The following is a 14248-nucleotide window of genomic DNA, read 5'->3' as shown; positions in this document are numbered from 1 at the left end:
AGCAGTAGGGCCTGTGTCTGCTTTTACCTTTGTTGTACTGTGGAAACTGTGCAGGTGGGCCAAGCACATGGTCATCCAGCTACCAGACAGCCTGCACGCTGCAAACACCAATGCAAGTGGCCTTAGCATTTCTTGAGTTAGGGTCACTTGTAGCATCCTGCACGCCACCTGCGAGCAAGCCAGGTGCTTTTCCAGCTATGAGTGGGTGGGGTAGAGAGAAATGGAATTAGCTGTAAGTGCCTTCTTCCGTAAGTGCAAAACATATGTTAATGTGGAGGTTTCCAGTATGACTCTGTGTTGTGTGTTAACCTCTGCCCCAGGGAGAATGGGTACAGTGGATGCCATAGCGTTGCCCTGAATCTTGGCTGCTTTGCTTGCTTGTTGCCAGCAGCACTCCAAGTTCTGGACAAGCATGGTCACTTCACGTAAGTCTTCCCTGGCCTGCTCTATTCGGACAGACCTTGTATGTTCTTTGGGGCTGTTCCTTCATTTTGGCATGTGAATCTGCTGTGTGACCGGCCCTCAGGTGAGCACTACAGCTCTGACCTGAGTGGTTTGTAGGGGGAATGAGGCTGGTGGCTGGGAGAAAAGGAGACAGGAATGGTGGGGAATGCTCTGCCTGCTGCTTGGCTGTGGTATGACAGCAGGCAGTGGTGTGTGGTGGGAGAAGATGAGGGTGTAACCTGCCACTGTGTGAGTGACACTTGTTAAGGGCCAAGTGTATTGGGTCAGGCTGAGGTGGAGTTAATCTTCCCATTGCAGCTCTCTCGATGCTGTGATTTTTGGAGTGGTAGCTAGAAGGGTGTTGACAGCACCCCAGTGTTTTGGCTACTGCTGAGCAGTGCTCACACAGCACCAAGGCTGTGGTTTTCCAATGTTCCCCCAACAGTAGGCTGGGGGTGGGCAACATCTTGGGAGCAGACACAGCTGATCCAGACTGACCAAAGGGCTATTCCATACCGTATGACGTCAGCTCAGATATAAAAGTGAGAAGGAAGAAGAAGTGTGTGGGGGGATGGACATTTGCTATTTGTGTTTATCTTCTGGAGCAACTGCTACGCATACTGGAGCCCTGCTTCCTGGGAAAGCGGCCGGACATCACCCGCTGATGGGAAGTATAGAATAATCTTTGTTTGGCTTTGCTTTCGCGTGAGGTCTTTGCTTTTGCTATATTAAACTGCTTTTATGTTAACCCACAGGCCTCTTGTTATATCTTCCCTCTCCCCTGTCCATCTGAAAAAAAGGGGAGTGATAGAGCGGCTTTGGTGAGCTCCTGGCCTCCAGTCAGGGCCAAACCACCACACCAAGGCAGCAGAGCTCCCGATGAGGCCCTTTAGGACAGAAACCTTCCCCTCCCTCTCTCCTCTCTGTGAGAGGAGAGCTTCGTGCCTGTTCTCTTCCCCACATACTAAGGAAGAGTTTCTCATGTGCCTTATACATTGACTTTTAGGTCAAATACTAAGATGCAGACCATACCTTTTGAGCCTGATGACAGGCCATAGGCATCTCAGGAAGCTTTAGATCAAGGTCTGCTGCCTCCCTGAGGCACGGGCTAGGGATATGTTGGACAAAATTCCCACTTTAGTAAACCCTTCATTATTACTCCCTTTCAGTATTCAGGTGGGTAGTGATGAAGTGGGTAGAAGAAGCCCAAAATCAATTAAAAGAGATTTTAGAGCCTTGGGACAGCTGCTTAAGGGATCAGGAGCACAAGCTGTGTTCTCTATCCCTTCAGTGGCAGTCATGAATGAGGAAATTAACAGAAAGAGACAACAGGTCAACTCATGGCTCTGACTGGTGTTATTGGCAGGGCTTTGGGTTTTTTGATCATGGGCTGCTATACAAGACACCTGGCCTACTAGTAGCAGGTGGGATGCACATGTCCCAGAGGAGGAAAAGGATTTTGGGGCAGGAGTTAGCAAGGCTCATTGACAGAGCTTTAAACTAGGTATGAAGGGGTAAGGGGAGAAAACTGGGCCTGTCAGGAGTAAGCCCAAGGGAAGCATACCAGGGCTCCTAGGATGGTGGACTAGCAAGGACTCTCACTCTGCCGTTTCATTTGAGACAAGGGACAGACATTTAGAAATCCCAAAAACACCTAAGAAGGCTCTGGTAGGAAATGGGTCCCACACTCACAAAAAGTGTTTGGATCAGTAGCTCATCTGAAGTGCACCTATAGCAATGCACACAGTATGAGCAACAAACAGGGAGCTTAAAGCCATGATGCACCAGGAAAACTATGACATTGTGGCTATCACAGAAACATTGTGGGATACCTCCCGCAACTGGAGTGCCACAATCAATGGCTAGAAGCTCTTCAGGAGGGATAGACAGGGAAGGAGAGGCAGAATGGCTCTGTATGTTAGGGAATCCTATGAGAGCTCAGAAATCAAGTATAATGATGGTGGAGTTGACAGTGAATTAGGTTAAGGGCCAATAAAGCTGATATTGCTGTGGGAGTCTGCTACGGACCTCCCAACCAAAGCAGTGAGGTGGATGAAGCTTGGCTCCCCACTATAACCAAAACCTCCATAGCCTTCCCACAAAGGTCCAACACAAGTAACTGCTCAGCTGTCTGCCCAGGATGCCATGTTTGATCTTCAAGGTGGTGGTGCATGGCCAGAGGAAGCCAAGAGTAGGACCCCTCTCCCCTCCCACTCACCCAAGCAGCTGAGGGAGATCCATTATCATGGGCCTTTTCATGCGTGGTTGCATGTGAAGGGGAGACATGTATGCCACCTCTCAATAGCTCGAGACCAATGCAACAAGCCTCATCTCTTCTTCCCCAGCTTGTCCCTTGCATTCATCTATAGAAAAGCAGTACCTTTTTGTTCAAGTTGGATGCTGATACCAGGAATTACGGAGGTAAGCTGTGGTGGAGAGCCAGACAGAGAGGTGTCACTAGATATGCCTTCTCAAATGTCTTCTGTAAAGACCAGGCCTGGGGATCTGGTATAATGCCAGAGACAATTTTTCCCTGTGGACTTGCCCTAGTGGTAATCCCTGGACTCAAGAGATGTCCAAGCAACCATTAGATCCCACCTGATGATCTGTTCAAGACCTTTGTTACTGGGGCACATCTCTGGTGCTACCTCCAATGAGCAATTATTGGGTTTTCAAAATCACTAATGCCTTCTTTAAGGCTTTAATTTTATTTTTTTTAATTAAATTGAAGTAGACGCAGCCAAAAAATTAAGCCTAAAATTTAGAACACTTCTCTGGATTACCACAGTCCATAGAGAGAGAGTGACACTTCCAGAGTACAGTTCTTCTCTTCTAAAGCAGTTATTTTAGTAGGGGAGAAGTTACTTTCTGCTCTCTGGTGACTGTAGAGGAAGTGCGGATGAGCAGGTCAAACTAGCCACCTACATTTCAGTCTGACGAATTTGGGTGATGAACCTCACCATTACCCCTTTTAATTTAAATATAGGCAGGACCAGCCTGTATATATAATTTCTGTTTACTTTTACAGAAATATATGTATAGCGAACACAATAGGACTGCTACCTGAAAGAACGGAAAGGTAGGAGGTTAGGTCCAAAAAGCCCAAAAGTAGCCCCCAGAATTGATAGCATTGAAGTATTGCCAGTGATTTGTTACAAACATATCCGAATTCCAAAGCATACCTGAGAGCAAAATATAAACAAACAAAAGGTTCTCTCTTTTTTATTTTTTTTCCCTCTCCAGATTTATAGATAGATATAGATGAATACAGACAATTTAAATCTGGATCTGCACTTCTGGTCTGCATAGAATTATAGAATGTGTTGGGCTGGAAGGGACCTTTAAAGGTCATCTATATATATGCTAAGCAATGTTTTTCTGAAAAATATATTAATTCAGCCAACCTGCTGAATTCATACGGTTGGTGACATAGTTTGAATGCACATAGAGCAGTGTCTATACCCCTGAGTCTCGTAGCTTGATCAGCTGTAAACCTATAAACCCTTACTCTGTAAAAATAACAGCTCTGTGATTGCTCTGGTCACACTAATGTCCTATTTCTCTCCTCACCTTGGTATTCTTCACCTTTGGAAACAGGATATTTGAATGAATATTGCTGAAATGGTTACAGTGAATTCTAAGTAAAACTGAGTAAAGGATCTCTGATAGAGGCCCACTGAGAGCATGGTAGGAAACACAGAACACAGACCTGCTGCAGGGGCTTGCCCATTCTACTGCTTGGTGTAAACATCTTGGATCACGCAAAGCAGCAGCTTCTGAAGCCCACTGAAAGGAAGGGAGTTTACCAGTCAGGGCGAATGCCACTTGTGTCCTTTGAAAAGTCTTAAAAGATCTTAAAGGTCTCTTCTAACCAAAGAGATTCTGTGAAAAGATCCTAAGCTCCTGAAAACACAATTATGAACCTTCTCCAGGAAGCCAGCACTGCTGACAGTGACAGGTAGAGGTGATCCAAAAACAAGGAGAAAGGAAGAAAAAGCTGGAAAATGTGTCCTCATTTGTATGCCTCAGTTCAGGAAACCCATCATTTCTAGTTTGCCTGACACATCCTGCAAATCACTCAAGAGTCACAGGCCCGCTTGGCAGAGCACACATTTGGTGGCTTCATACAGCTTCACAGTAATTGTTTCTGCTGAGACCCAAACTTTTCCACATCCAGTCATCGCTTTGGTGACAGAAAGTGATCTCACTCAGTGATGTCAGGAGCTGATGCATACAAAAAGCAACTACAGAAGTAAGAGCTGTTTCCTGGAGTGCTTGGCAGGCACCTAGTAGCTACCTGTGTTTGTGGTTCAGAGTAGCACCACCAGCTACTGCAGCGCTGTGGAGGGAAAGGCAACATCCTTTACCGGTTCATAGTGGCTAACGCAACACATGCGAGGAAGTAACAAACAGGTTAGTGAGCTCATCTCTCTCTGTGGCATCACAGGCTCACATGGGGTATCACAGAGGCCTGGTTAACTCTTACACTACTGGGTACCTTGCCAAATCTTTCAACCTGTTTCTAATAATAATCTGGCTGAGAGCTGATGCTGCTGCTTACCAAGTTACAGTATAAGAAACACAAAGTATTACAGAGGTTACTGCTCATACTGCTGGCTTTGTGCTTTGCTCCCAGGTGACCCCTAACATCAAGTATGTCCAAACATACCTTTTAATTGTTGCTTCACATGACTTTGCCATGAACAAATATTATAATTGTTTTAGGGTTTTAAGTGGTCCCAGTGCATGGAGACATTGTCTATCCGAATGTGTAAGAGGAATGTCTGAGACAATCTTGCTATTCCTTGGCATTGCTACAAGGTAAAATCTGGAGATCTTTCTATGTTTAAGATGTAATCTCAGATCCAGGCAGACTGCAGAAAGACAGGTTAGAGGAGATTAATACCTTGTCCTGCCAGGAGACAGCTTTAAGATTTCACAGTACTACATGTCCTCTTCAATGAGTAAGAAGCTACTAGTATCATTTACATCCTCAATACCACTCCAAAAAGACATCCCTTCAGTTAATACATACCCTAGGACAACAAGCATGACATGAGACTATTCCAACCTATAAATCATCACAAATTAAAGCAAATTAGAGCATGGTTCTCCCCTGGTTAAGTTATGGGTAAAATACTTTCAAAATTGTAATTGTACCTGTACGTTTTTCTACACTATGGACCAAATACAGCCATTGCATAAGCATTTGCAAGTGCTGTGGTAATTTGCGCTGCTTTCTCTAGCACCAAAGGCTAGAGAATTGGGCCAGATACCTCCACACAATAGTTTTACTTAACGAGAAAGACACGACCCAGATTTCAGATGAAATTACTAAACTGAAAATTCCCAGGCTTGTTGCCATAGTTACTTGAAACTTACTGTTAAAAAAGATAGGAAGAGAGGGAGGAGAAAAAGTAAGAAGAGAGCAATATTACAGTCAGGGTTAGGCCATATGATTGAGAGGCAAGGGTCTTGAAGGAGCAGGACCTCAGTGACAACATTCCAGCAGGTTATCCAGGAAGCCAGTATTTCTGCCTTCTGGTTGCTACTGGGTTGATTCTATGGACACCAGTAATTTTTAAGTGGTTACCACAGTGACTAAACATACTGCACAGGCAGCTATTAGATCAGCAAAAGCATAAAGGGATTGGGTGGAGAGAGACAGACTTCTGGCACAGTTTGTTTAATACAGAAATTGCCTCATTTTACAACACCAGACTGCCTACTTTTCCAGTTTGCAACGATAGTGAAACTTGCAGCAACGTCTAGTTCACTCAGAATAAACTTTTTGGCCTCTGCGTAAGACAACATCAGAAATACTCCAGCTCTACAGAAGCAGAATTACAGACATATCACATTAGCAAGTTAGCCCTGTTCTTCCCCAAATGCAGGCAGGATCAAAGTATCCTGTGAGACAGAGGCTGAAAACCTGAGAAAGCTGTGGACTGTGCTTGTGAATCTTTCCTATATTACCATTTAATATTGCTGGTAGTCTGTCACATCAGTATGAAGGAACAGGCTGTATTCCTAAAAGGCTTTGTGCTAAGCTCACCAACAAACATATCACACTAGTAGGTTTTTTATTATTCTTTATCTCATCTTTTTATTCCTGCATTTTTTTCACTCCCTTCACTTTGTAATAGCCAGCATGTAAAGCAGTAAAATGTCTGCAGCTGTGGCAGTATAATAGAGGTTTGTGTACACTGAAAACACACACAGCTGAAGTAAATATATTTGATGTCCTACATATTAGTTGGACCATAATACAGTTTGTACGAACATTAACATGAGAGCTCAGGAAGGGCACTAGAGTAGTTGAAAGACTGCTCTGTCCTAAGCTGAGGTTGTGCTTTTTAAAGACTTCTATGTTACATCCTGTCCTGGTCCCAAGGAGCAAACTCTTCCTTTTGGGCTGTCTTCTTTCAGCCTGTAAACTTACTCTCCGTTACTGCCCTTGCTCAGACAGCACTATTGTGCTTTGTCTGAAGAAGAAAAGAGAACCCATCATGCTATGAAGAACTATGTTTTACTAAGAATGTGTTTCCTCGGAAAGCTGTATCTCCAGTAGTGTAGCCAAGAGGTTTTTTTGACTGGTTTTAGAGTAAGGAAAGCTCAGATCAAGGACATTTAATCACACAACAGCAGAGGAGATTGTGACCTTTTTTTAATATCATAGTAAGTTATAGCCCTAGTTCTCTCTTGAAGTGGATCAAGCAATCTCAAACAGAAACTGAGGAGAAAGAGGGAATGACAGAGTTCAGCTGGTGCTGTCTCCCGCTTGAATTCCTAAGGGTGTCACATTCCTTAGCAGCAGCAGAAAGGTGAGAAATTCTTTTCTGTCTGAAAACATGAAACAAGACAGCAGCTGATGATGCAGCAGCAGCCACTGCAGCAAGGCAAGGTCTTAAGGTGGTGGGACAGAAGCAGTAAACACAGGACAGTGTGGGATCAGAGCAGCACAGGTTTTTAGTGGCAGGACATATCCTACAGTTGAAAAGTTACTTGGTATTCACAGCTTTCTTTAATCCTAACAGGTACTCCAGAATGATAGCATGGAGATACAAGCCCTATAATCTTATAAATCAAATGCAAAATATTGAGCTTTACTTTAGATTAATAATAATCAATGAAGCTGGCATAGCCCCATTCTTTTATCCAATGCTACCTGGGGCAGGGAATTAAAAAGGAAGCCATAAGCTCCATTAAGGTACTCAAGAACAGAAAAATCTCCACAGTCTCTTTGAAGTGTTATCTTTTCAGATTATCCCAGACAGCACCATCCCAAAATGGCTGCATGCCCAGGTGTCTCAGTATTTTATGTCAGATTAAAAAGGTGCACAACAAACACACAATTACTTATTGCAATAATTAACCATGTCTCCTCTCCTTAAGGTTGTTTTGGTTTTTCCCCCCATTGTGGTTTAACCACAGCCAGCAACTAAGCACCACACAGCTGCTCACTCACTCCCATCCAGTAGGATAGGGGAAAGAAGCAGAAAAGTGGAAAAACTGGTGGGTTGGGATAGAGACAGTTTAATAGGCAAAGCAAAAGCTGTGCACACAAGTCAAAACAAGGAATTCATTCTCCACTTCCCATCAGCAGGCAGGTGTTCAGCCATCTCTAAGAAAATAGGGCTCAAACACATGTAACAGTTACTTGGGAAGGCTTAACACCATCACTCCCAATGTCCCCCCCTTCCTTCTTCCCCCAGTTTTATATGCTGAGCATGACATCATATGGTAAAGAATAGCCCTTTGGTCAGTTGGGGTCAGCTGTTCCAGCTGTGTCCCCTCCCAACTTCTTGTGCACTCCCAGCCTATTCACTAGCAGGGTGGCATGTGGAGCAGAAAAGGCCTTAAGGCTGTGTGGGCACTGCTCAGCAATTACTAAACCATCCCTGCATTATCAGCACTGTTTTCAGCAGAAATCCAAAACATAGCGTCCTACTCACTACTATGAAGAAAATCTCAGCCCAGACCAGCACACCTCCCAAGAACCATTATTTAAACAAAGAAATGGTATGTAAATGGCTTGATAAATAATGCTCTGAAGGACACAGGTGACAAGCCACTTGGTGGCACTCTGCCCATACTAACTTCTTCACTAGGCACACTGATAGGCTGTGGAACATCCACTCCATCCCAAACAGTGCCCTGTTTACAAGTCCGATAACAGATGCTTTGCTCCACTCCCTCCCTTTTCAAAGTAGCCTGTACGGACTGCAGGAGCATCAACTGGTTTAAAAACCTAATCAAAGCACTTACCCCTGCAATTCACTCTGCAGTACTTGAGTATGAAAGAACTTGAGCTTGTCACAGTGAATGGATAGGGGGGGAAGAAAGGAAAGGTTGAAAGAAATACATGAGAAGATACAGTACAGGCAGCTACCAGGAAAATGAGAGAAGATAGACTCTTGTAAATGGTATTCCCAAGGCAGGGAAGGTAAGACAATCAGCAGACAATGAACAGCGAGCAAAGCAGCAGGTGAGGCTCAAGTATTCCTGGTATTGCAAACTTTAACCAATAGCAGCCCAAAACACTGCATTTCATACCTATAAAGTTCAAACCCATCTAAGTTCTCTCCAGAAGTAAGGTGCTATGATAATCAGTTATCCTTATCAGGTTGTATCTCACTATTCATTTATACAAAGTCTGAAACTTCTATTCCAGGAGATAGGGAGGGAGAGAAGATTACTTTTTTTACAAGACAACAGCACTGAAGGGGTAGCTTTATGCATCAACTTTTCTGAAGCGACAAGTAGCAGTCAGTACTAGTTTTACCCATCCAGTACGGCATTGCCCCTATAAGCCTCCTTCTTGTATAGCTGTTACAAAATTTACCCATTGAGCAATTGGGAACACACTAGCAACCTAGGATTAAAGCAAGCATTTTAATTGACCATCTTACAATTGCTAGAAGACAATATGTAATATTTACTCAGCTCCATAGCAAAAGCCCCGAATTCAACCCTGATTATTATGGCAGGAATACTCTTTTTTCAAGTATCTGCACCCCCTTTTCTTTGGCAAAGGCAGCAGCAAAGAAGTGCTGAGGTATTATGATGCAGAGGACATTTGCCTGAACTCAGTACACAAATGGTATGATTTCCTTTTCCAGCCTGTTTTTGCTTCATGCTGTTTCAGTAATAGAATGACACTCCACACTAAAGTTTCACTTCAGGATCTGGTATCACAACATAATGAAACAAGTATTTTCAAAATGGTGAAGGGATTTATTGCCACTTGGAACATGTTTATTGTTCAAAAACACTGCACTGAAATAAAATCCATTGCATACATTCTTTGTCATCAGTATCTTTACATCATTGTAACTTTCAGGCACGTCATGCAGAAAAACCACTCTCCCAATGAAGTCACCGGAAGGCACACTGTGTCCTTCAGATCTTAGACTCTAAAGTTAAGTTTCTGCCTGTGTAAGGATTACATACATCTAGAATGAGTTGAACAGTAGGTAAAAAAAAAAAAATTTTTTTTTTTTTAAAAAAAAAAAATCTATTTAGAACTTCTTAAAACACAGTATCAGACTTTCTTGCCTTCCTTCATTCAGTGCTATGCTCTTGCTTTTCTGAGTGTTCTTTAAATAATGTGCGATGTAAAAATGTATGTTAATTAAGTCTCTTTACTGAGACAAGGCATGCAGTAAGGGAAAAGGGATAGCTGGTCACTTCCAGGCTGCCTGTCTACACATTTGTTCTTGTAGATTAGGATACCGCTGCTTAAGTTAAAAAAAAAGAGAATAGGAATGAATGCACCCAAGTTAAATGGCTTTTGAGAGTATATTAATACATAGAACAATGTACCACCTACAGTTCTGTTCGCTGACCTTTGTTCACATTGATTTGAAAACAAGTTCTGTCAAATCATCAGGGGCCACTTTTGTAGACTGTTAGATAAAAAAGTTGGTTTTCAAATATTGCTTGTTATTTGGATGGGGTAATTATTAAGGACCTGTAAGGCAGCAAGACTGAAATGCAATGGTTTACGTTGCTGAACAGTAGTTTTAAAAAGGCAAGATAAAAAGAGTAGTTGAAGGATTCTTGATGGGGTCTTATTCATAATAGGTGTTTCCATTTGACCCCCACTGCAATTGTCACTGCAACTGTAGATGGCAAGTCCTCCTTGGTTGTAATTTGGGATGAACACATTCCCTGGCTTATTTCAAGTTAGATTTAGTTCTTTTTCTCCAGCCTGCCAAGAGAAGAACAACTTTTGTAAGAGTAAATATTGAACTGCAGTTGCTATAAAAGACTTACAGTAGAACTAAAGGAATTGAGGACACTTGGCCAGTTATTTATGCAAACGCAGGTCCACGTGCAGTTTTGCTCAGTTTCATCTTTTAATTTATAGTTGAGGAGGCTTCACCCTGCCATTGCTCTACATAGATTTCTTAGAGCAGAAGGGAGAAAAGCCATAATCCTGACTCATCAGGATTGCTTGGGGCAGTGTCTGCACTATTTGCTACACAACGAGGGTGTGGAATTGCTCGCAGCCTGCTCCCCACTCATACTCAGTTTCATCTACCCCACATATAGAGCAGTCAGCTTAGAGAGGTTTTGCTCAAGTTCTTTCAGACATACAGCCCCTTCACAGTTTTATAGATGTTTCCATCTTGGGAATTAGTTACCGAGCCTGACACATGCAGATTAGTTCACAAAATACATGAAACAGGCTCCCAAACAGCCAGCAGCTGCCAAAAGCTCTGTCTACATGCATGACCATAAGGGTTTTGAGCATTTTGTGTGCACCTCTCAGAAGATTCAAAGCAGGTGCAAGGCAACAAGTCACAGTTCAGCCTACTAACAACAAGCTTGCTAATAGGTTTGCAAAAGGTAAAGTTCAAGAAACAAGTTCAGAAAACATGCAGGGGTTTGCACCTCAGTTAAAAGCCACTGACAAGAGTATTCCAAGAGTTTGACTTCCCCTTTTGAAAGTGACTTGCCTGTATTTGATCAGTCGTCCTCCTTGAATGAGTTGTGCAACTTCATTAGTCAAGTGGCATGCAAAAAGAAGCCAATTCCTTGGCTGCACTTTGTAGGCAAATCTCATGAAAGTCAAGGAGTAACAACACAGTGCTGCAAAACACGATAGGTATTGTTAGTAGATTTTTAATATTTGCATTTTATTTTCATACTAGTGGAATGCAATGACAAGCAGAATGCTTCTCACTGCTTTTCAATTTTCCAGTAGTCCTACAAACATGTCCATTTTGAGGATCCAGTACAGGAAAAGGCTGTCACAGTTTAGTGGCCAACCCAGCCTTCAACAGTCAAGAGAATAAAAATTAATTCCAATGAGACACAGCCTGCACTATACCATTATTCTAACAATTTCTAGGACACAGTATTTTTTAAAATACTAATTAATTAAATACAGTTCTTGCTTAACTTTAAGAGGAGGTTTCCATGCCCAGGAAATCATGAACATATAGAAGCATAAACTACCTGCTTTCCAGAAAGATGAGGAATAATTTTAATCTACTCTCCTATCATAATTGTTTTTACATACAGGAAATTACAACCCAAGGCACTAGTTTTGTGAAGTTCTGACAGGCTTAAAAAAAAAAAAAAAAAAAAAGGAGAGGATTGTTCAAGGAAAACATACAGAACCTAAAAGATGAAAAAATACTTGTATGCACACCACACTATATATACTTGTAAAAATTAAGAAAGTTTCTCAACTTTGCTGAGCTGGGTAGCTGCCACCAAAATGCTATTTGCAAACAGTTTCACTATACCAGAGATATTCAAACTGGTCTTCCATCTTGAGGAAGTTGAGATTGAAGCACTCTAAGCAGAACCTAGTGAACATAAAGCTATAAATTTGCTTAACCCAAACATATTTTGCTTAGGGGGAGAAGAATTACTCAGAATTAATTATTAACTGAGTTAAGTAAGAGACATAATGCCAAAATTAAGCTAATAAATTAAAGCTACCAGATTTATGATCCTACAGAAGATTTTGAACAGAGACAGACATCTACACAAAAGCTATACATGTTCCAAAACCAGTAAAAAAAATAACGCTTATACATTTAAAAAGAAATTTTCACACTATTCCATTAAGAGTCACACTAGGCTCTTACAGGCAACTGCTTTAGAAGGAACTGATCTGCCATAGCTGCTTTTTGCACCCTGCAGCCAAGCATTACCATTCCTTCACTTTGTCAGTGCTGGTATCTAAGTCTCACACTAACCACAAAGCATAATTGTTCTTTATACAAAGAATAAAGTTGGGTAAAGAGAGACATGCTGAACTGGCATATGCAGTAGTATAAGATACCAAAATCACACTTCAGGAGCGAGTCTGGTAATCAAAACTGCTAAGGCTCAAGACCCACTTCCTCTCCCCATCCCGCTCCCAATTAAGGGAAAGCTCTCTGAAAGAGAGCTCTGCAACTTTTCAATGCCTAAAGCGGCCTCTGAAGTTATATAACAAGATATTTGATACCTGTATCTGCTTTGATCCTAAGTTTTCAGGCAACTATTAATATATTACTGCTTGAAAGTGAGAATTTGTGTTCTGTAGGCAGTTTATTGATATTTGTCTTAGGCCTTACCAAATGTCATTCGGCCACTGATGATTTCTGGCGATTTTTTCATGTCATTAATAGCAGCAACAGGAAGTCCCCAGTTGGCAACTGGCCCCCAAAAGTGCTGTAAAGAAGGAAAAGGAAAATAAAGTTATACAGAAACACAGCTCTCCTGCAGTATTCTTACAGTTTTCCTTAGCCACACAAAGCTTCAGAGGATAGGGCTAAGGGTAAAATTCCAAGTTAAGGCAAATTACTTTTGATGCAAGGGAGAGAAACTGAATACTTGCAGCAAGATTTAGTCTTCAGGAAGGAAGGAGGAGGAACCTTCTCTGAATCTTCCTACAGACTGCAGAACTACTGTAGGCCACCGAAATGCAGTTTTGTGTGATTACACCTCAGCCATCATCAAGCAGTTTAACTGGTATAGTCATATAGTAAACTCAGATTTACAGTTCACTTCTGTGCAGAGATTCAGCATTCATCTCTTTCAAACAAGGCTCCTCACAAATGTAATGAAAACACAAGAAATTGCTGAAGTGAAGAACTGTTCTCATGTTATTCCAAGGATCAAGAAATGCTCAGCAAGCATTCTCTTGCAAGTGCTTACACCATCTCTTTGAAAGAGCAAGGCCATGCAACAAAACCCAATTGTTACCTAGAGCTTCATTTGCAATTGCTGAAACAGCTTAGTGATTACTTAAAGCTCAGTGATAAGACAGAAATAAAAATAGAACAGAGTAAGACAGATACAAGAATAGCTACAGATGTGTGCACAGACAGAAAACAGATGGAAATGGAAAGCATCAAGCACAAAAAAAAAAAAAAGCTCAATTTGTCTGAAAGGCTCCAAATTGAGAAAAATAGTCTTGCTCAATTTCTACTGCTGTTACAAGTAACAAGGTGTCAGTAGAATTTTTTCTACAGAAGCAACATGTAGTACATTTTCATCACCTTCTCCTAATGGGAAACTAAGGATGCTCAAAAGTAGCTTGACCAGGTACAGCAGAAATGATGCACCTCGCAAGAAAAAAAGCTTTGCAGATGCCAACTATACCCATTCTTCTGATACTTCCTCTAATTGTAACACTGCGGATATTGCAATGATTTTAAACTGTCAGGAGCTATTCCAGTTTCTTGCAAATATCTTCTATTATCTTGCTAGTCTTGATACTACTATGTAACACTACAGTAAGATTAAAAGCCACACTTGCTTCCTGCAGATTTGTGTTCCAATAAAAAAAGTCAAC

At 41.9% G+C, this 14248-nt stretch overlaps 1 protein-coding gene across 1 annotated transcript; it reads right to left on the bottom strand.

The window, feature by feature from the left end:
* Positions 1–10287: 10287 nt before the first annotated feature.
* Positions 10288–13117, bottom strand: MPC1 (mitochondrial pyruvate carrier 1). Its single transcript, XM_009874770.1, has 3 exons — positions 13026–13117; positions 11409–11541; positions 10288–10657 (listed from the first exon to the last, which is right to left on the bottom strand). The coding sequence occupies exons 1-3, from the start codon at positions 13066–13068 to the stop codon at positions 10639–10641; spliced, it is 195 nt and encodes a 64-aa protein (XP_009873072.1). The 5' UTR covers positions 13069–13117; the 3' UTR covers positions 10288–10638.
* Between the last annotated feature and the right edge of the window lie 1131 nt (positions 13118–14248).

This window comes from Apaloderma vittatum, unplaced genomic scaffold, assembly GCF_000703405.1.
Source record: "Apaloderma vittatum isolate BGI_N311 unplaced genomic scaffold, ASM70340v1 scaffold15598, whole genome shotgun sequence".
Classification (NCBI taxonomy): domain Eukaryota; kingdom Metazoa; phylum Chordata; class Aves; order Trogoniformes; family Trogonidae; genus Apaloderma; species Apaloderma vittatum.
This window is presented reverse-complemented; position numbering and strand designations above follow the sequence as displayed.

Bases quoted from the DNA above. Each gene is read 5' to 3' on its own strand.
- MPC1 (XM_009874770.1), bottom strand. From the start codon at position 13,068: ATGAAAAAATCGCCAGAAATCATCAGTGGCCGAATGACATTTG. The intron at 11,542-13,025 runs GTAAGGCCTAAG...CGTGTTTTGCAG, and splicing joins CAGTGGCCGAATGACATTTG to CACTGTGTTGTTACTCCTTG.